The sequence below is a fragment of the Nannobrachium achirus genome (genome assembly GCF_963921795.1).
Source record: "Nannobrachium achirus genome assembly, chromosome: 15".
NCBI lineage: Eukaryota > Metazoa > Chordata > Actinopteri > Myctophiformes > Myctophidae > Nannobrachium > Nannobrachium achirus.
In genome coordinates, this window is record NC_137822.1 from 62,836,627 (window position 1) to 62,858,549 (window position 21,923).

The window sequence follows — 21,923 nt, forward strand, 5'->3', positions numbered from 1 at the left end:
ACAGACTTCTCACAAGGAGGGGAGTCACTGTCAGCGTTGTTGGGATTCTAAGCTGTATCATTACAGGTAACAGTTAGCTACATTTAGGTCCACTCACATCATTCACACTTTGTTTTTTGATCAGTGTAATGTGTTCTATGACAAAGGACTGGAACAGCAGAGGGGAAGATGATCCAGAGTCTTGTACTGAACTTTCCAAGGAGACAAATTGATCATCTGTTGAACAGAACGGTTAGAAATAAAACAAAGTATTGCACAAGCAGTGCAACTATTAGACATTGCAAATGACAAGAGCAAGGAGTGATGTTTGCCACACTGGATACAAATTTAGAATACACAATATACTGATTGTAAATTATAAACACAATCTAGTTCGATTTTCAAGATCCAAGTAAACCAGTAAGACTCCCTAATCGGGAGATAAGCGATTTTAGGGCAAAATGTGTAGGAGCAGTGTCCAAAAATGTGTTTGAAAAAATCGGCCTGATGGTGGCGCTATATGGGACAGATCCATGTTGATGACCTGAGTGTAGACATAGTGTGTACCGATTTGTGTGATTTTAGGGCAAAATCTGTAGGAGCAGTGTCCAAAAATGTGTTTTGCAAGAATCGGCCTCATGGTGGCGCTAGAAGAGGGGCATGTGAGAAATGAGGGGTGGGGTCTCCGCGTTGCCTTGGCGGACGAATAGGTACCGGCCCCGGCTCTCCCGGACGTTCCTAGCCCGAGTTACGGCATTTTATGTGAGCTGCAGTGGAGGGGGTCCTCCACTGGGGGCGCCACCACTTTTGCATCCGTTCTGGAGCACCAGGAGTCGGTGGTCCCCGGGAATTCCCCGTGAGCAGCCCCGTTGGGGTGGTCATTTTTGCACATTTGGTCATTTTTTACATCTGGGGGTCCCCCAGGGACCTGGGGGTCCCTGAAGCTCCGGAGGTCCTTGGAGGTTGTAGTTTGGCAGGCAAGGAGCGTGTGTGCAAAATTTGGCATGGATCGGGGCAACGGTTGCGGAGATATGAGCAGGGCAATAGTGTGACGTGTGAGGTGTGACAGACAGACTGACCTGACGGTCGCAATTACATGAACCCTATCAAGAATTGATAGGGTAAATGCTCACATAACAATGTATGTAGGCTAGTGCTTCAAAGAAAGCTAAACCTCAAACCTAGTTCCTGTCTAAAAGGACACTGATGGATCTGGAGATGATCTGTTTTTGGATAAGATCGATATTTGACCAAGTTCATGACATTTGACCTAAACTGATCATGTCAAATGTTAAATAGGCCTACAGTGATTTACGAATATACTCTGGACATTCTGTTGAGTCTTATTTCAGTTTGGATTATTCTTTGTCCAATGGGAATAAGATTTGAGGACTTTTAAATTAATATTCTTATCTATGTAGTTACTATTATTTGATATATCCAACAGACACACTATCTAAATAATATTCATAAACATGTGTGGTCAAGCAAAACATAATGCCAAACAATCAAATCTCTCAGTCAACACCTCGGACACGGGAGGCTGCCCTCTACTCTACAATAGTGTAAACAATGTGATAATCCAATGTAAACCTTTGCCATAGTTGTATAGATTTGTCTTTATTTTACGTTAATAAGGTGCTTGAATTTCACACTGTCTTGTAAAAATGAGAGTTTTCTGCATGTCCGTCATGCTGTGATATCCTCCGAGGTCAAAACCAGCAGTGACTCCCCACTCGTTTAAACACTGACGAAGTGACTTTTGCCGCTGACCGAGTCGCTTCTTACGAGGTCAAGAAGAGCAGCGATTTTGGACACGGATGAGATGAAGGCTTTGTTGCTTTTCCACCTTGGCATAGGATCCGCTCTCACTCTGTTTCTCTGCCGGTGACGTGTTTCCTTTGACATTCTAATAGAGGCAAATCCCCTCCATTTCCATGTAAACTCACTAGAATGACACTGGGAAAAGAGCACGCGACAAGTTCTTAATGTCCAATAATTCCAGAATGGTTTATTAAAAAACCTTTGAAATAATAAAAGTCACAAAAATTATTAAAACAAAATATACATTTCCAAAAGCTTGAAACTGAAGTCCATCAGCCAAATATCCTTAGGCTAAATGGTTCACGAAGTTAAAATGTCCAATATTGTCCAATATTGTCCATGAAACTGAAGTCCATAAAATATAGGATATTTCCCGAGTCCGTGCCACTTAGGCTAAAACGGTTCACAAAGTTCTAACTTTTCCAAAGTTAAATGTCCAATCTTGTCTATGGCTGGCTGGGGTCCTCCAGCCAGCCATCACGCCAAGCGCGTCCAGACCCTAATGCCCCAACTCCTGTCTTTGTTGGCGCTACTTATACTACACTTCGCACGCTATCTTTTGATTTATCTATATTTGGCACGCCCAGTTACGTTTCCACGTCAACTTGTGGCTGGCGCCTAATCACTCAATATATAGACCTTTTAGTTTCTATCACATGGACAGCCTAGTTGGTATAGGTTAAATGTTATGTTTTCTTTCACATTCTTCTCTCCTGATGCAATACCTGAACTCTACCAGTGTTATCGCAGACTAAAGGAATCAAAAGTTTGTTACAACAAAGCCAAAACACTTAAATCACCCAAATCTTCTATGATCCCTAAACGATACAATTATTATATAAAACATTAAAAAACATACATTTCATTTATAATATTCCAAAAAAAAAAAAAGCAAAAATCATCCCGACAACATATTCTTGTATTTCAATTGGATTAAATAAAACAAAATAAAATTATAAAACAAAATCTAGGCCTACTTCATTAGGACGTGCAATTATGACTATTCATTAGCAATCGTATTCTTCTAATCATCATACATTTTTCCAATGATCCCCACAACGAGGTACTGTAACATCAACATTCTCATCATGTTTTGTCAGTGTAAATAATCATCAGTAAATCAATGCCTTTTTAAGTCCTTTTAGGGTTCCTTGTGAGGGAGGGGGGACAAGGGGGATGGTAAAGGGGGGCGATAGTGTTCCAGGGAAGGGGGGGCTGGGGGTCTATAAATCTTCAGTCCAACTGAGAAGAGACCCGTTTTAACTGGGGAAAGTCAATGTCACTTTGCGTTTGGCCAGGATTCTTTGGCATCCCATGAATTAATTAATGACGACGGTGAGAAGTCCATGGGCAGTTTGATAGCCCAATATTATTGTCCGATTCTGTCCTGGTCAGATCATCTTAGCAGTTGAGGTTCAAAGGTCATTTGTAATCCATATCAAAAGCTGCCCCGGCTCTGACGTTTTCCAGACCCTTGTCCATAGCGGCCTTGCACTAGGGCTTCTGCGTGTCCCTAGTTGTTCTGATGCTGGTAATGGGGAGAGAGAGGTCTGGAGGGGAGAGGATTTCGAGGGAATCTCCCCGCTTCTCGTTGCCTCGGATTGTGGTGATTTATACCCTGTCCTCCATATTTGTGTATTGTGGAGTGCTTCAAATGTTGGTGTTCCATCCGATACAATTTATGGCTCTGTCCAGGCCCTTGGTCTTGCGCAGTATTCACCTTAAGTTGAAATCCAGGAAATTAATTATCACTAGTGAGGGAAAATTGTCTGACAGAGGGAGAAGGCCTATAGTGTCTTGGGGGAAGGGGCTATGGGGTGGTTGAGTAGGCCTCGGCGCGACTGCCCTCTGACCTCTCCCCTCCCCTTCCCTAATCGTCGAAAGCACAGAAAACTTCACCTACATCCGGATTGTTAACAAATAGCAGCATCATCAACACGCCCACTAGCTCAGTGTCAATTCACCAGACTAAACTATCACCATGTCCATTCACATAATTGGATACAGGGCCGGCGCCACGGGGGTGCCAGAGGGGGCCTTTCACCCTCAGTTGCAAATCCTGCCCCTTCGTCACTGTCGGAAAATCTTGTGTCTCTGAGTTTCACATTTCTACGTTTTATCGTAAAGTAAAGCCCCGCTTTATCTTCCAAGACTATCGCACAACACTAGTGAAAATAGCAGATCTACAAGAACGTTTGCTTGTAGATCGTCTATTTTCACTATTCTAAATAATTGTTAAAATGATAAATACAAAACCAACGGTATTGGACATACAAGGTTTCCACTCAACAACTTCAAAATATATATTGTTTTAATACAATAATGAGATGTGCCCCCTCACTATTTTCAACTGCCCCCTCAGTCATTTCATCCTGCAGCCGAGCCTGATTGGATATTACACCAACCTGGGGGAGCTGGAGGCGTAAAGCTTTTTGCCTGTTAGGTCCTACTGAGTCAGTCAGATATTTTGTGTTCATACAGCCCTACCAACATAAACTTCTAGGTTAGTGCATGTGCGAATGATACTCGTCATGCAGTGATGATGGCTCAGATTAGGACAGCCTCGGATGTGACACGTTTAATTTTTCAGCTCGAGGAACATCCTCTTTTGTGTCTTTTTGAATGTGGAGTCGGTGTTCGCTTCTCATTTAAGGTTCTTAGAGATTGTTCCAAGCAGAGACAGACCGATATGGATTTTTGTTACCGATACCGATAACAGATTTTAGAGAGGGGACAATCACAGATAAGCGATATGCAGCCGATATAGTGATTCTTTTTTAGCTGGAATGAAAACATACCTTGATTGTGCAGAGATTATTGCAGAGATATGATTTTGCAGGTACAGTGACAGTAGTACAGACAGCTGCTTTCTTAAACCAATTACTTTATTCAAGACTTTTTTTAAAAGAGTAGTTTGGAGTGACACACTACTAACATGCATTTTTTTCATATCATATTTATTTTTAGCTGATGTCTCTGTTATTTATTTTCATCAGTAATCATTAATCAACCACCAGAGTATGAACTGTGCTTCTGGTGAACTCAGGTCGTCACTGAACATTCTGGCAGCGCGCCAAAACACAACAAACAGAGAAGTCACACAAATCTGCTCTTCGTCCCCTGGAACAAGGTTTGACCAGATCTACATGAACAACGATACGTCCTCCTCAAGGTCTGGGTGTTGGAGAAGTTCCTCTCCTGAAGGTCCCGGTGTTGGAGAAGATGGTGAATCTTATTGAGTCCGTGTTGTTCCTGACGGCTGTTGTCTGCCAGATGACAGGACAGGCCCAGGAATACAACCAACTGGACGTCCGTGTGAAGAAGTTTGTTGATCTGGCTATTATTAAAGCAAATCAACAAATAATCAAGTCTAATGGCCATCTGAATTTTAATGCCATTGGAGAGGATCACAATGAGGTAACTTTGTTACATGTAGTGTATGCTTTGTCATTTTATTCAATTGTTTTAAATATTTTTTTTAGGCATGCAACAACTTTATGGCCATCTGAATTTCTATGAAATTGGAAAGACTTCCAATGGAAATGAAATATGAGAGAACTTTGTTGCGCATATCTGCTATTTTATTCATATTTTTGAATGATATACGTTGCTTTGTTTTAGAGCTTTACGTTAAAGTGTTCTCTTCTGAAACACAGATCAGAGTTCTTATATATGTACAGTAATTGCTGTTGACTAGTAGTTCACCCCCCAAATGTTTTTTGTTTTTTTTTGTTTAATTGATTACTCACTCCATGGAGACTTGAGTTCAATAATATTTAACATTTTTTGTCGCATTCCCAAGACAAAAATTTGATTGCAAGAAATGTAAATAAATTTACCCCCATTGATTCCGGATGGGCACCCGAATGCATTTGGGTCCCCATCCGGAATCAATGGGGGTAAATTTACTATAATCAATTTGTTTGTCTTAGGAATGCAACACATACAAAAATATATATATATTATTGAACTCAAGTCTCCATAGCATGAGTAATCAATAGAAAAAGTCATTTTGGGGGTGAACTACTCCTTTGCTGTGGAATGGTTCAGATAAGAATTAATACATTTACTGTAACGGTGAGATGGAGAGAGACAGAGACAGAGACAGAGAGAGACAGACAGACAGACAGACAGACAGACAGAGAGGGGGGGAGAACACACACACACACACACACACATACACACACACACACACACACACACACACACACACACACACACACAAACACACACATACACGCACGCACGCACGCACACAGAGAGAGAGAGAGAGAGAGAGAGAGAGAGAGAGAGAGAGAGAGAGAGAGAGAGAGAGAGAAGATACAGTACATGTTTACTTTTGATCATTTCCTATTCTCTTGTAGGTCTCATCCCGGGTGAGAATTGATGTGCGTCTAAAGAACACACATTGCACAAAGGCTGCACGTGCACATGAACACAGACATCGCCCTGAGTGTGCATTCAAACAGGTACGTATGATGCACTGTATAATGCATTCAGTATGGAGCTCTGATAAATGAAGTTCAGTATGACTAAAACTGTGCCAAAACAGAATGACGTGTTATGCATTTCAAACACGGTGGGTCAAAGTTAACTAGTAAGACGCCTCAGGGCGACATGCAACCTCGAGGTCGGGGCCAATTCTTGCCCATCTGGCCAGTGATGTATATCGGACCAGTTACCTGTATATGGAGACCCCTAGGTACCCATATATGGAGATCCATGTATATCAGGGGTCCCCAAACTAAGGCCCGTGGCCGGACACGGCCCGCCTCCACATTTGACCTGGCCCCCTGAACAATGACGCAAAAAAAAAAAAAAAAGTTGCTACTACAACCTCACTTTGCCCCAGTCATAGAACGTGAACGTGAGCCCCCCAGAACGGAATAATGGCAAAAAGGTTGGGTAAGACTAAGAGAAAAATTGATTCAGAATGCAGGGTATTTAACCTGCAGTGGACACACGATTATTATTTTGTTCAATGCAAAGAAAAGGCTGTTTGTCTCATCTGTCAAGACACGGTGGCGGTATTCAAAGAATACAATCTGCGCCGACATTATGAATCCCGTCACAAAGACAAGTATGATAGCTTGCAAGGCCAAATGCGAGCAGACAAACTCTCAAAGCTAAAAAGTGGACTGTTAGCTCAGCAGACTACATTTGTACGCCAAACTCAGCTGAACCAATTGTCAGTTCGGGCCAGTTTCCATGTTGCTCAGCTGATCGCAAGCGGCGGTAAACCTTTCACTGAGGGAGAGTTTGTCAAGAAATGTTTGAATGTTGTTGTGGAGGAGGTGTGTCCCGAGAAGAAAGATGTCTTTAATGCCGTGAGTCTGCCGGCGAGTACAGTCACCAGACGCGTTGAACCCCTGCGATAGGCACCCCTGCGATCGTCACTCGTTACAAACTGACCCTGGCCCCCCATCAGAGAAGGGAAAAGTTATGTGGCCCTCACTGGAAAAAGTTTGGGGACCCCTGATGTATATGGTACATCATCACTGTCTGAACCAGCCACACAGATATGGCATTCCCATATGAAGTTAGATATGGGCTTAATATTGATGACATCGGGGATCTCCATGTATGGGCATAAAGGGATTCTCTTAGAGTGGTTCCCATGACATCACAACATACAATCTCATGGGCCATGTCTTGGCCATCTGGCCAGTGATGTATATCGATGACATCAGAAATCTTCATGTATGGGCATAGAAGGGATTCTGGGGAATACCCATACATGGACTTTTACATAGGTGATATCACCTGTGATGTCACAGTGATGTGTCAAGGGAACCACAGTGTCAGGCGTGACCTTCAGAGATACACGGATATGTGGACAAGATGTGCCAGATGTGTCATCACAGTGACATCAGAGCATGATGTCAGAGCAGCAAACCCATTGACCGTAAAAATGTGTATACACACAGGGACAAGCTGCGACATTTCTCATGGTAAACTGCGACCTTCGGCTGCAATATAAACTAACATGGTCATTGTACACCTGTTCATGCACTAATACATCAACATAGACGTTGTGGTATAAACCTTTATCATGCAAAAATATTTGTAGATTAAAACAGCAGTGATTTAAGGTGTTTTTACACTAGTAAGACTACCTAATAAGTTCCAGTTTCTCTGTGTTTTCTCCCTGTCTGTCAGCTCGAGGTTTGGTGTATGGTTTGCAGCCCGGATCCAAACACCAACGATCCTTTCATCGATTGTGTTCGCAAGAAAGACGCAAAAACTGTAAACACCTATTCACATTTCTAAATTCTGTCTGTTTTGGTTGTTTTTACTGACCAATATACGGCTATGTACTTCATCTAGAGCAGTGGTTCTCAACCTTTTCAGGACATGACCCCCCAACATACTCATATTTGAACTGGGGACCCCCCAGGATAATCAGTTGGACTGTATAAGTTGAGGCATTCAATTTAGTTTGGCTTGGTGTCAAAGATAGATAATGTGAAAATAGCAGATCTAAAGCTCAGCATAGACCTATATGTGAGCTTGTAGATCGGCTATTTTCATTGTTGCCTCTTTCTTAGATTATTTGACAATCAGCTTTGTACCTGTGTAATCAACACACTATAATGTAATAGTGTGTTTTGATTACCTTTGATGCAGTAATGGTATTTTCAACAAAAACAAAAATTCTGTTTTTTTTTTCTGTAAAAAAAGTCCCTCAAAATGGGAGGGGACCTGTGATGTTCTGCCGCACTTTTTATTTCTGTTTTATCTATTAGTTTGGTCATTAAGGTCCACAGAATGAGAGGCCTGCTCTGCTGGAAACGTCGCGAAAACAAGTTATGGCCATTTGTATATTCACTGTCCCATTGACTCTACTACACAGGAAAGGAAATATATTATAAACAAGAAAAAATCTGCTTTAAGTAGCATGTGAGGGATCAAAATGGAGGGTTTTCATGATTCTGAATCCATTGCAAGCATTTGTTTTGCACAAAAAACATTCCTTTGGCTAGAAAACAAACCAACAAAAGTGTGAAAAGTGATGACTCATCACTGTGATGACTGTGAAAAGTGATGACTCGTCACTTTTCACACTTTTGTTGGTTCGTTTTCTAGCCCACGGAATTATTTTTTGTGCAAAACAAATGCTTGCAATGGATTCACAATCATGAAAACTCTCCATTTTGACCCCTCACATGCTACTTAAAGCAGAATTGTTCTTGTTTATAATATATTTCCTTTCCTGTGTAGTGGAGTCAATGGGACAGTGAATATACAAATGGCCATAACTTTTTTTCGCGATGTTTCCAGCAGAGCAGGCCTCTCATTCTGCGGCAGATCATCACAGGTTCAACCCTATTCCTTGAGCTTTTGGGCATGTGGATCCCCAACTATTGATGTTAGTTTCCACTGTGTTTGTATCGTTCCAATGCACTATTTACCATTTAGTTCAGTTGTTGCGTTCACCCTCACTACAACCACATCCTCCCCTGGATGATGATGCTAGTCCAGATGCAAATGAACCCACTGAATGTTGAATGTTCATTTTTTTGGGTGTAATTGAGTTGAGGAAACATGAAAAAAGGCAATTTATTTTTATTTTTTATGTCATGACCCCTTTAAATTAAATTAAATTAAATTAAATTGTCACTATCCTGTCATCTAGGGACCCCTGCAAAATCATGCAGTGACTCCCCTGGGGGTCCCGACCCACATGTAGAGAACCACTGATCTAGAGTACCTATACTGACTTTGTTAATGTTGTTTACTCTGTTAACTGTTTATCACCTATGATTATGATAATTGTCTTTAGCATGCACTTCAAACTATATAATATGCATACCTCTTGGTTCCTTTCAGCGTCATGGCATATGGGATAAACACTGTGTTGCACAGCAACGACGACGACTCCCAGGGGAGGGCAGCCTTGTAGGCGCATCACCCTGGATGAATCCGGGGAGCGGCGTGGTCGAGGACGACAACACGACGGGAACGAGTTTAAATGTGACCGCTGATCAGGAGAACGCGATGAGAATGAATGTTTCTGATTATTATGAACACACTGATTATGAAGATGGTGGCTATGATGACATTGGAGACATGTATTAACTAGGGGTGTAACGATCTTAACAACGATACGATACGCATCACGATACATGGTTGACGATATAGGTTCATTCATGGTGATACGATACGATTCGATTCAATGATTTAAAATCGATATAGTAACTATTTAGCAAAGAAATTAAATCTGTGTGAAACGTGTCAATAGTGTGTGTTTTTTAGGGGACAATCTATTATTATGGATATAAATAAGTAAACACTGTGATTCTCTAGCAAATACCTGGACATAATATTTCAACACATATGGACACACCCGCACCTTGACATGAACACAGAGATTACACACATTTATCGATAGACCAATAGTAGCTATATGGAATGGAAAAGTAATTAAACCCCTCTTTTCATTTTCCTTCTTAAAATTGCTAAATACAAGGCATGAATACTTAGTTTCCATACAATCAATTATTTGCAATGCAAAACGATTCCATGCGATTCAATTTTTTGATTCAGTTACTATATCGTTACACCCCTACTATTAACCCATTAAAACCCGGGAAAGCATCTTTGTCGTTTTAGATTTGAGCAACAATGTTGCTCAAATCTAAAATGACTACACTGAATGAAAATTCTTGAAAGTGTTCGAAATATCAGTCTCAGTCAATCTCAGTCTTAAAACCAGAAAATGACTACACTTGTTAAAGCTACAGATTGAAAAAGACCTTAAAAATACTTAGAAAACACTTCTATTCTGTATTATTACCTAACCGAATGTTTTGTGCAACTATAGATGTGTAAATATGTAGTTCCAGTGCCAAATTCTGTAAACGTACGTAAATGCAGAGGTTGTTAAACAAGTTATGAGATCAATTTAGGAGCCAATTTTGAAGAGTATCGTCACTGTCGGGCAGAAACCTCATATCTCCCAAGTTTCAAATGTGTATGTTTTTTTTTTCACAAAGTAAAGCCCTGCTTCATCACTAGAGACTGTTGCACAAAAGGCGTTGTGTGCTTGTAGATCGGCTATTTTCACTAGTTTAAATCATTTTTAAAGTGAACAAACGGTTTTGGACATATAAGGTTTCCACCCGATAACGACGGTATGCATTTTGAGTTGGATCTGTATGATTGTATTGGTGGAACCCGATGATGTGTTGTTGGCCAAGTCTAGACTGAAGAGGGGAAATGACAATAAAGAGATGCAGAGATGTCTGCTCCCGGATGCCATGAAGACTACAACGTTTTTGACTATACAGACTCCCCCAGATCACCTGCTGCTCTGAAGCTTCCAACGTTGACCCTTGCTTCTGCCTTGATACAAAAAGAATGTCTTGAAATAGCTACAACATAGCACCGAGGTTTGACGTAATGTATGCATCCTACCTGCGTTTAGTTTTTTTGTTTTTTTACACCCATTCTGAATTCCCATAGACGTGTTTAATATCGCGGCAATATAAGAACCGTGTTCCAATACTAATTATGGATATGAAGCATCAACTGACGAAGAGAAAACGCTAACGTTACCACCACCAAATAGATTTTCTCCAGAAACAAACTAGATCAAATATGACTATGAGTGGCTGACTGTTGTAAACGATACAGAGCCACCTCCCTGACAATATCGCTGCAGCAATTTTGTTTTGGGATGTGGTGGAATTCAGATCAATCAATGAGCAATGAGAAAATGAGGAGACAAGACAATGTAGCCTATTAGGTGGTGGTGGTCAAGTTGATGTAAACATGATATCATGGACAGAAGTACAGTTAACACTCTGGTCAGTGGTAAAGTAGTTCTGCCAAGAATAATGGTCAGACACTAGAGTTATACTGTGTGGCTTCAAGGCCTCTGGGACGAGCTGTACCATAACAAGATAGGCTTTACCAAAACAACAGCTACTCAATCCTAGTGTGACATCTAGACTACTACAAGCTATCCAGTATCAATGACGTATCATAAGAGCTAGATATTAATTATCAATGAACACATGATCACACTATAACGTCACACAAAATCAATCATGATAATCTCTAATCTACTACAAGGACCACAATTCTTATATGAGACGATCCTAAAATCCTGAACGCTGAGCCATACAGCACGTTCAGCTCTGTAGGCTCTGACCACCGTGTGGTCTCCATGAGGGTACGACTGAGCCTCAGGGTCCCCAAGCCAAGCCCCAAGATTCGGCATGACTGGAAGGCATTCACGACCAATCCGGGCCTCCAAACCAGGTACTCGGAGGAAGTCAGGAAGCGCTTTCGGCAGCTGGATAGGGGAGAGGAGCCCAGCCGTGAATATGGGAGATTCATCACAGCGAATGAGGAGGCGACCAGACTGTGCGTGCCAGTGCTGAACAGAGTAAGAGCACCACCACGGTCCAGACACCCGAAGGTTGTAGCAGCACGAGGCAGGATGGAGGAAGCACGACTCAACTTTGAGCGTGAACCAACAGAGGAGGGTCGCGAGACACTGAACGAGGCCAAACAGTCTCTCTTCAGCACCTACGACGCCATCAAAGGGGAAGAAGTGATGGAAAGTGTGCGAAGAGTGCAGGCAGCGCAAGGTGAAAGGCAATACGGGGAGGCCTGGAAGGTAATAAATGAGATGACAGGGCGGAAGAGGGCCAAGGAGGGCCAGGTGGAGGGACACAGTCCAGAGGAGAGGGTGGCAACATGGTTCGACCACTTCCAGAGGCTCCTGGGAACATCAGTGGAAGAGGGAGAGGAGGAAAATATACCGACAGTCCTCCAGGGCCTGAACATCGACGATGGACCCTTCACAATCAGCGAGCTCGCCAGGGCAAAATCCACCCTAAGAGAGGGAAAGAGTGCTGGGCCGGATGGCATACCCCCAGAGGTCTTGAAGAACTGCGACCTAGACAACCTCATCCTAGACTTTTGCAACAATGCTCTACAGCACAACAAGCAACCTGAAATATGGTCTCTGTCTAATATCATCCCGGTGCCTAAAGCTGGAGACCTCTCAAAGCCAGACAACTACAGAGGCATCAGCCTGACATGTATCACTGCTAAGGTCTTCAACCGAATGATACTGAACAGGATACGGCATGCCATCGACCCTCACCTGAGAGAGAACCAAAATGGTTTTCGAGAGGAGAGAACAACCGTAGCACAGATCCTGGCATTAAGGAGATTAATAGAGGAGGTGAAAAAGAACAACCTAGCAGCTGTACTGTGCTTCATTGACTTCAAAAAGGCTTTTGATTCTATCCACAGAAGCAAGATGGTGAAGATCCTTGAGGCCTACAATGTCCCTCCCAACATTCTCCGGGCTATCGAGACCATGTACGCAAAAACAAGGGCCAAAGTGGTGACCCCAGATGGCAGCAGTGAGGTGTTTGACATCCGAGCTGGGGTAATGCAAGGAGACACCCTAGCCCCCTACCTCTTCATCATAGTTCTAGATTATGCGCTCAGGAAAGCCATAGGGGGACGGGAACAAGAGCTTGGCTTCACGCTAACACCAAGGAGGTCAAGACGGCATCCCGCAGTAGTTCTGACAGACCTGGACTATGCGGACGACATCAGCCTGCTCTCCGACAGCATGGAACAAGCACAAGAACTCCTGAACAGGGTGGAGATAGAGTGTGCCAAAGTTGGTCTCAGGCTAAACGCTAAGAAAACTGAGGTTATCACCTATAACCTACCTGATCACTCACCTCTGACAACAACAGAAGGAGCTGTGTTGAAGGAAGTCAAGGACTTCAAGTACCTGGGCGCATGGGTCGACTCAACTGAGAAAGACCTTAAAGTAAGGAAGGCACTCGCTTGGAGGGCCCTGAACGGCATGAACAGTGTATGGAACTCTAACCTCCCCCGCCAAATCAAACTTAGCTTCTTCTTTGCAACGGTGGAGTCTGTTCTCCTCTATGGCAGTGAATGCTGGACCCTGAAGCCAACCCTGCAGAAGTCTCTAGACGGGTGCTACACTAGAATGTTGCGTGCAGTACTCAACATCAACAGGAGTGCACATGTTACAAACGAGAGCCTGTATGAGGGAATACCAAAGGTAAGCGAGAAAATTGCCACCAGAAGAATGAGACTAGCAGGACACTGCCAAAGACACCAGGAGCTTCCAGCCAGCAAATTGGTACTGTGGGAGCCAACACACGGGCACCGGCCGCGAGGACGTCCCACAAAAACATACGTGGACATACTCAAGGAAGACGTAGGGACACAGAACACCAATGAGCTGGCCAGATGTATGGGGAACCGAGATGACTGGAAACAACGATGGAGGGCTCGTCTGAGGACGACCTAGATAGATAAAATGAGCCAATGTTAATTTCCATAGAGAAATCGCCGGGGATGAGCAAGTGCCGTCCAGACTTTTTACTGCACTTCTGAAAGGAACAAACTAATACAGTGATTCTCAACATGTGGTACTTGAGCCCTCCTCTGGTGGTACTCAGAGGATATAAGTGGAGTGAAATATTGACATTATAGTACAGGTAATTCTTCTGACCAAGCAATTGGTTGAAATTGTCTCTCCAGCCATGCTGAAATGAGCATGACAGCACACCTAGCTGATAATAGAACATTTGAGAACGGATCAATCACATTTAGTTAGGGAAAGTTAGCCGGGTCTTTGACAATTCTTGGGACTAAATGCTTACCAATAGCTTTCTTCACAAATGTGTTCTTAACCCTCTAAGGCCCACGGTTGTAATATTACAACGTTTGTATTTTATCCAAAAAAAGGTTTAAATCATTTTATTTTAGCTCCCCCTACCACCTAAACACCACCATTGGATTCTATTGTTTAGTATTACAATGCCATTGGCCACAATATTTGCATATAAATACCCCCCACAGGGGCTGACATTCACACCCGCCACACCCGCTGAAATTCCAGAGTTTTGACGAACAACATCTCACTTTTTCATGGAAGCTATACCTCACAAAAACATAAGTAAAATGCCTGTACTATTTTTTTTGGTGATCATTAGAATGTCTAGAACATGTACATATGTTATTATTGTGAAAAATATCCCCCATATGTAAATTAGAGCATGATTTATGATTTTTGATTTATGGCTATAAAATCTTACAAAAACATTTTTTTTTAAAAAACATTACATTTTCCTCTGATTAAGACTCCTACAACACCATCTGATTTTTTTCAATTTTTTATTTCAAGTATTTCTTAATGCGGGCCTTAGAGGGATAAAGGTGTCTCACCTCTGAACTTTGTCAAACCCAACTCCCTTGAGAAACTTTGTGGGAGCCAATCAATGTTGGGGTCTCATTAACTTCACTGAACAGGAAAATAATACAAAAAATAAATCTGCTTTAACTTTAACTAGGGTCATGATTCTGAATCCATTGTAAGCATTTGTTTTGCAACATGCATCATTGAAGCATGCTAAAAAGCATCATATGATGTATATGCAATGATGTATTTCTTACCTATTTGGGAGAAGGTTATGTCACTCTCACAGTGAGACACAGGCTGCCGTGTGTCGCACAGGCTGACGCAGCTTGTCCAGTTGTATTTCCAGCGAAAAAGAACCGACAGCTGTAATGTACTGTTATTTTATACATATTAAAGGAGGCATACAGACCAAAATAAGACCCCCCCTGAATGAGAATGTTTACCCATACCTTCTTACCTGGTTAGGTTGATTTGCTTAAATTTTGCCCCTGTCCAGAGATTTGTAGATTAGTCCCATCAGCTAAAACGGTAGCTATAGCTTTTATACAAAAGCGCCCATTTAGGCCGCCTCAAAAGATTTATTTTTTTTATGAATCGATCAGACATGCTTCCAACACACACCACACACGGTGGTTTAGCCTGTGAAGGGTTAATAGTTTGTTTACTGGGACAGAGAAGCACCGGACACTGCAGCTGGGAGCTCTCGCGAGATTCTCGCGATACTTCCGCTCCCAGCTCTCTGGAGCTGTGCAGGAAGTCACCTAGACCGCTTGTTTTGTTTACATTGGATGCAGCACACAGCGACTCTTCTCATTCACTCTACTGGATTACAGCGAACAACATACAAACTAGATTAGATTCTTTTTGTGTTATATTTTACTATCTTATTTATACCACGATGCGTTGTGTGTATCCTGGCTGTAAATGGTCAAAGACAAAGGGTACCCTACGCTCCAAAAGTTTTCATAAAATACCTTCTCTGGACGCGGATTTGAGAAAACTTTGGCTCCTCGCAATGGGAATGGATCCGAGTCTTACTCCTGAACAGACAACGTCATGTTTAGTCTGCAGCGATCATTTTGATCCAGACGATTTTCACCCCAAACAACAAGCAGCAACTACTACCTCGCCCAAGAAAAGAACTGGTCTGAGACAAACAATAAAAAAAGGTCCAAAAGAACTTCCAAAGGTCGGAAACGAACGGCCAAGGCTGAAAATTCACGCAGTACCCAAAAGGATAACAGCTGAGGTAGGTTCTAAAAAGAATATATATATATTTTTTTTAAAGTTTGTCTATAATATTTTAATTCTTTATATGCAACAAGTAACCTTCAAACAAACAGCCCCTCACGTTTGATATCCAGCTGTGTTTATTCACCAAGGGGAATAATTCTTATTAAAAAATGGCTTCTTTGAAAGTTAGTCAAATCCCTATAATTGATAGGCTCTATTGTGTGATATTGCCCATTGAAATTTGATTGCATTATTTTCTTTTAGTACTGGATAGTAAGCCAAGTTAGCGAACTTTCTTTTCCACGCAAACACATTTTCTTTTGTTGGTTTAGAATTTACTGTAGCCAATACTGTATTGTATGCACCCATCCCCCATCTCACAGGAGCAAAGCATTTTAGGACTGCTACGGGCTGTCCACATGCAAGTTACTTTTTACACATCATTCGTTTGTTATCACAACATTCAGATTAAAAACATCATTACCTTTGTTATTTGTAATGATAATGTCAGTATGTATATAATATATTTTTTAAAACCATAGAAAGTTTGTATTTCATACAAGCTATTTTTAGACCCTCAATCTGTAAACCAGCTTTTGGGTTGAGGCATGCCATGTTCCCATCCCCTCCCCCAGTACAGTGTGTGTTGCAATGTGGGAATTATTTCAACATCCCCAATCTGGCAGTCAGATATTTTGTCTGTAGTCTGGACACATCTTTATGTTATAACGGTATACAAAAGGGAACGCTTGTTTGATGGCACACATGCAGAAATTATTTTCTTTATAAAAACCTTCATTTAGAAAACAACAGATCTATACACACAACAATATGCCTTACGTTAGCACACTCAGTTTAGAAATCAGATCCATGAAAACACAGCTGCGTTTACATAGGCAGGTCATTATAAATGAAAATGCTCATGTAAACACCTCATAATGGAATAGAATATCCATTCTGACTGAATGTTCATTCACGTCTGGAGGGGTGGTATTTACGTATTGTATGAGACCAGACTTTGTTTCAGGTTCCATCTAAACGTTTGGGTATGAATTGGGAATGAATTCATTCTGAATGAACAAATGTTGTGCATGTAAACGCAGCCATTGTCTCCACTCAGTGGGAGAGATGTGTGGAATCCCAATATTCCTAATAGGCTTGAAGAATGTTGATTTTTTTAAGAACTTCATTATGACCAAATATATATTTTTTCTCCTTGATAGGATTTGACTGCCACCCCAGCTTTCCCTTCAAGCATGCTGTCCGAGGAAGCTGCTGAAGAAATCTCCCCGGTCAGTATAATTCATTGCTTTGCCTGTCAATCATAGACCAATAATTGCAATTTTGTGAATGGAAAAATGCAAATATAATGGATAGTTATGAGAATACATTATCTATAATTTGTAGAAAATAATAAATGTAATTATTTATAATATTGTGTTTTACAATTATAGGGAGCAGAAGCTGGTGATTTTTCAGACCTTGGTGGCTCGCGAATCTCCACCCCCAAAAAGGCTACACGATCCCGTACTGCTGTACCATTCTTACCTTCGGAAGAGCTGACTGAAGATGATATTGGATACACAGCTGAGGTGAGTACGACTTTTTAATTACAGTAAGAAAATAAGAGAATAACGGAATACATTTTTTGTTGAGGTTCAGTGTTCATTGAGCTAAAGTAGTTGTTATATTCAACACCAGGAAGCCAAAGGAGTGTCCGGGGAAGTAGCTGAAACATCAGTTTCCATTCCAAAGCTGCATCAACCTGGAGAATCAAGGGATCCATCCTGTCGGCAGAGAAAGCTTCCATCTTTCTATCTCACAAGTCCACTGCAGCAAAAAACCAGCAACAGGCCATCACTGTCAGGGACTTACACTGCGAGGCCTCCTACCCTTTTACAAATGGTAAATTGATTTGATTTATATACACACACTTTTATATATTGTGTGTGTGTGTGTGTGTGTGTGTGTGTGTGTGTGTGTGTGTGTGTGTGTTTGTGTTTGTGTTTGTGTGTGTGTGTGTGTGTGTGTGTGTGTGTGTGTGTGTGTGTGTTTGTGTGTGTGTGTGTGTGTGTGTGTGTGTGTGTGTGTGTGTCTGTATGCGTGCGTGCGTGCGTGCGTGCGTGCGTGCGTGCGTGCGTGCGTGCGTGCGTGCGTGCGTGTGTGTGCGTGCGTGCGTGCGCGTGCGTGCGTGTGTGTGTGTGTGTGTGTGTGTGCATGCATGCATGCGTATGTGCTCATAGACCACTGAAAGCTATTTTAAAGAATATATGTTCAATTTCTTCCTGCAATGCCAACTTCGTTCACAATCACTGTAAATGCATGCCCATAGCTCAAATTACACTAACAGCCTTCTATTATTTTCAATCAAAGGAATGGGGTGCATCTACTTCAACTCAGGGGGTTGATGATAACGACGTTGACCGGCTAAACCAAGTAAGTGAAATTTATAATACCCTATTCATTTTGATGATAATAATTTCCATTTGATATTTCTGTAAAGACACTAATATATACATCTTTACCTTAGCCAGATATCGAAGACGAATCTGACCCCAAAGTGTGTGACCTCAGTGCCAGTTTTTCGGGGATGGAGATGGGGAAAAAGCAAGGATCTGCAAGTGACAGTGTCAGTGACCCCAGCACAGATGTTGCAGAGATGGAGGATAAACGGGATCCTGAATACCTTCCACCCAGCCAATCCTCAAAATCAGAGGACTCCGTTTCCTCCTCCGAGGACGAGGCGTACAAAGAGTGGGATCCAACAAGGTGTTGGATCGTGAATGAATCACAATTAAAGCATTTGTTTTCCCGATTTTGTATGGAATGTGGCAAGGTCATTGAGAGTTCCACTACTAAAAAGAGAAGTAGCCTGCTGAAGGTCAAATGGGAGTGTGCTGGTGAATGCAAAGATCCTTCTTGGACATCATGCCCTAAACAACACAACCGCACGTCTGAAAATGACCTCCTGATCAGTGCCGGTATTCTCTATACTGGGGCCACATACACAGACATCTCTGAATGGGCACAGATGATCAATTTACAGATTCCACAACAAACCCATTACTACAACATTCAATCCAACTACCTCATCCCAGTTATCCATGAAGCCTACAAAGCCCATAAAAAAGAAGTCATCGAACGCCTCATACAGAGAGCAGCTGATGGTCAGCGAATCGAACTTTGTGGTGATGGCAGATCTGATAGTCCGGGTAAGCTTTAGAACATGTAAACATGTACTTTTCAATTAGTAATCAATCATAAAATTCATCACCATGAAATTAATTCTCAATTTCTGTTCTAAAGGTTTCAGTGCCAAATACACAACCTACTCCTTTCAAGACGATGTCACTAAAGAAGTAGTCCACTTTGAATTAGTACAGGTAAGCGATTTAGCTTTTCAATGTAAATCCCTTCTGAATCCACTTGTATTAATATTTATACAATCTATAAAGTATGTTGTAATGTTTTTGTGTGTGCTCTAGGTAAACGAGACTTCAAGCTCAAGTGCCATGGAGGGCGTAGGATTTGAACGAGGCCTCCAACAACTGCGTACTTTGGGGGTGCCTGTTGGGCTCATTTCCACCGACAGATCTTCAACCATCCGCTCTGTCATGGAGAAGCAATACCGTGGTGTCATCCTCCATGAGTTTGACCCCTGGCATGTTGGCAAGAGTAAGTTTCTTTCGAAATAAAAAATAATGATATTAATAACAATGTTCTCAAAATACTAAATCTTATTTTCCTATTTTAATTATGTTGACAGATGTGAAAAAGAAACTGTTGGCTGTGGCAATCAAGGCCGCCAACAGACCGCTTCAACGATGGCTCAAAGCAATCAACAACCACCTATATTGGTCCTGTGAGTCGAGCAAGGGAGATCCGGAGGTAAATGTCTACTGTCAGATACTGTTATTACACGTACTCCGTAAAAGTTAATGTATCTCTTTCCTACAGAATGATTGTTTTTACCTGTGAAATTCTAAATCTATAGCATTGTTCTTTTTTTCCACCTTTTTTATAGGTGGTGGTACGTCAGTGGAAGTCCTTGCTCCTACACATTTGTGGCGTACATAGGTGGGAGGAGGACGGCATTGAGCAGAGATGTAGGCATCGAGACTACAGTGCAGAAGAGCAGGAAACAAGAATGTGGCTTACTGCTGACTCTCCTCCATTCAATGCTCTGCAGGCCATAGTGTTGGACCCCAATATTCTCCGTGACCTAAAGCAGATGGCTCACTTCAAACACACAGGTATGTGTCTAGTTTCGGTATCTAATCTGTTCAAGTCAACATTAAACCTATTTCATGTGAAGAATGTTTTTACAGAATAAGCAAATCTTATTATTGTGTTTAAAACTTTCAATATATTTAAAACCCCTTTTTTCCTTCTAATTTGTTTTGAATACAGGGTCTCTCGAAATATTTCATTCATCCTATTTGAAATATTGCCCAAAAAGATTACACTTTTTCTATGACTCGATGTTGGCCCGGAGCATGCTAGCAGTCATCGATTGGAACACGAATGTCGGAAGACTGCAGGCGACAACTAAGACAGGTACAGAAGTATTATCAGCATGCCTACTGTTTCAGAAAGTCTTGAACGTTCGACATTGTAAACGCATAAGACAGAGGTCTACATCAGGGGGTCCGGGACCCCTAGGGGGTCCTCAAAGTTACTACAGGGTGTCCACCAAATCTTTATGTGATAGGAACTTTTAGTTTCGCCTTTTTTATGCTGACTACATGAACCCTAGCGTCCATATTCTGAGAACTTTAGCCAAGGCGTTTTGAGCATGTAGATCGGCTATTTTTGGCAAAGAGTTTTAGTGAAGAGGGGAAAAAGAGCAGACTAAGTACAGAATGAAAGCTCAAGTTTATTATGTATTGATGGTTCAAGGGTTATCTGAAAGCAAATTGACAAGAATCCAAAATATACTGATGATTGTGGTGTCAAACAATGAAACTATATGGAATCTATGACAAGGTTGTGGGGGTCCCTGCTTCATCTCTCCCTCAACTAAGGGCTCCTTGGCTTGAAAACGTTGAAGACCCCTGCCCTAAGCCCAAAGGCAAAGCTTTGTTTAAACCTATATGGGTATATTTTCATGGATAGATATCAACTGAAATTTTAATTCTGTCAATATCTGCTTTTTGTCTTTACTAATTGTAGGAGAGCCACAGTGGAAGTATGTCGAGTCAAAGATATCAAAGCAGTGGATTGCGAAGACAAGATTTCAGCCCACACAACAGCTGCCCTTCCGCATGAAACTGGTTGATCGCGTCATGATAAAAGCAGCCCTGGAGCCTCTGGAGGACCCGAAAATGAAGCGACCGACGCACAAAACCTTACCAAGGCCAAATGTTGCGAAAACTCCCATGCCTGATAAATTAGAATTGCAGGCCAGGGCTTCACTATTAGAAAGATTCAAACATCACAGCACTGCACCAGATCCAGAATTCCTTGACTAAATTGAACCAACAACATTTACTGGCTGCAGGTTTTTATTTTAAACTGACTGAGCCCCACCACAACCTAAGAAAATGTTTTGCACATCAAACAACTACAGATAATACAGGCTTTTAATTGCCTAGTTGAATATGTCGTCCTTCAATGAACAAATACACTCATGACTACTGCTGCTAAAATATTGTTTCAGTCATCTGTCTAAATCAAC

General features: G+C 41.8%; 2 protein-coding genes across 2 annotated transcripts; both read left to right on the top strand.

Annotated features, from left to right (window-relative positions):
• The first annotated feature begins 4,891 nt into the window (after positions 1-4,891).
• Positions 4,892-11,064, top strand: LOC308299501 (uncharacterized protein). Its single transcript, XM_080743282.1, has 4 exons — positions 4,892-5,220; positions 6,168-6,272; positions 7,963-8,049; positions 9,634-11,064. Exons 1-4 carry the CDS (start codon positions 5,026-5,028, stop codon positions 9,880-9,882), a joined length of 636 nt encoding a protein of 211 aa, XP_080599408.1. The 5' UTR covers positions 4,892-5,025; the 3' UTR covers positions 9,883-11,064.
• Positions 11,065-17,331: 6,267 nt separating this feature from the next.
• Positions 17,332-21,923, top strand: LOC308300096 (uncharacterized protein). Its single transcript, XM_080743864.1, has 11 exons — positions 17,332-17,538; positions 17,701-17,838; positions 17,948-18,151; positions 18,620-18,682; positions 18,777-19,458; positions 19,553-19,629; positions 19,732-19,921; positions 20,013-20,134; positions 20,271-20,499; positions 20,657-20,803; positions 21,419-21,923. Exons 1-11 carry the CDS (start codon positions 17,503-17,505, stop codon positions 21,715-21,717), a joined length of 2,187 nt encoding a protein of 728 aa, XP_080599990.1. The 5' UTR covers positions 17,332-17,502; the 3' UTR covers positions 21,718-21,923.

Excerpts from the sequence above, each read along its gene's own strand:
- LOC308299501 (XM_080743282.1), top strand. The coding sequence starts at position 5,026 with ATGGTGAATCTTATTGAGTCCGTGTTGTTCCTGACGGCTGTTGTCTGC. Across the intron at positions 6,273-7,962 it reads CTGAGTGTGCATTCAAACAG|CTCGAGGTTTGGTGTATGGT; the intron begins GTACGTATGATG and ends CCTGTCTGTCAG. Across the intron at positions 8,050-9,633 it reads GCAAGAAAGACGCAAAAACT|CGTCATGGCATATGGGATAA; the intron begins GTAAACACCTAT and ends GGTTCCTTTCAG.
- LOC308300096 (XM_080743864.1), top strand. The coding sequence starts at position 17,503 with ATGCTGTCCGAGGAAGCTGCTGAAGAAATCTCCCCG. Across the intron at positions 17,839-17,947 it reads ATATTGGATACACAGCTGAG|GAAGCCAAAGGAGTGTCCGG; the intron begins GTGAGTACGACT and ends ATTCAACACCAG. Across the intron at positions 20,804-21,418 it reads GCAGGCGACAACTAAGACAG|GAGAGCCACAGTGGAAGTAT; the intron begins GTACAGAAGTAT and ends TACTAATTGTAG.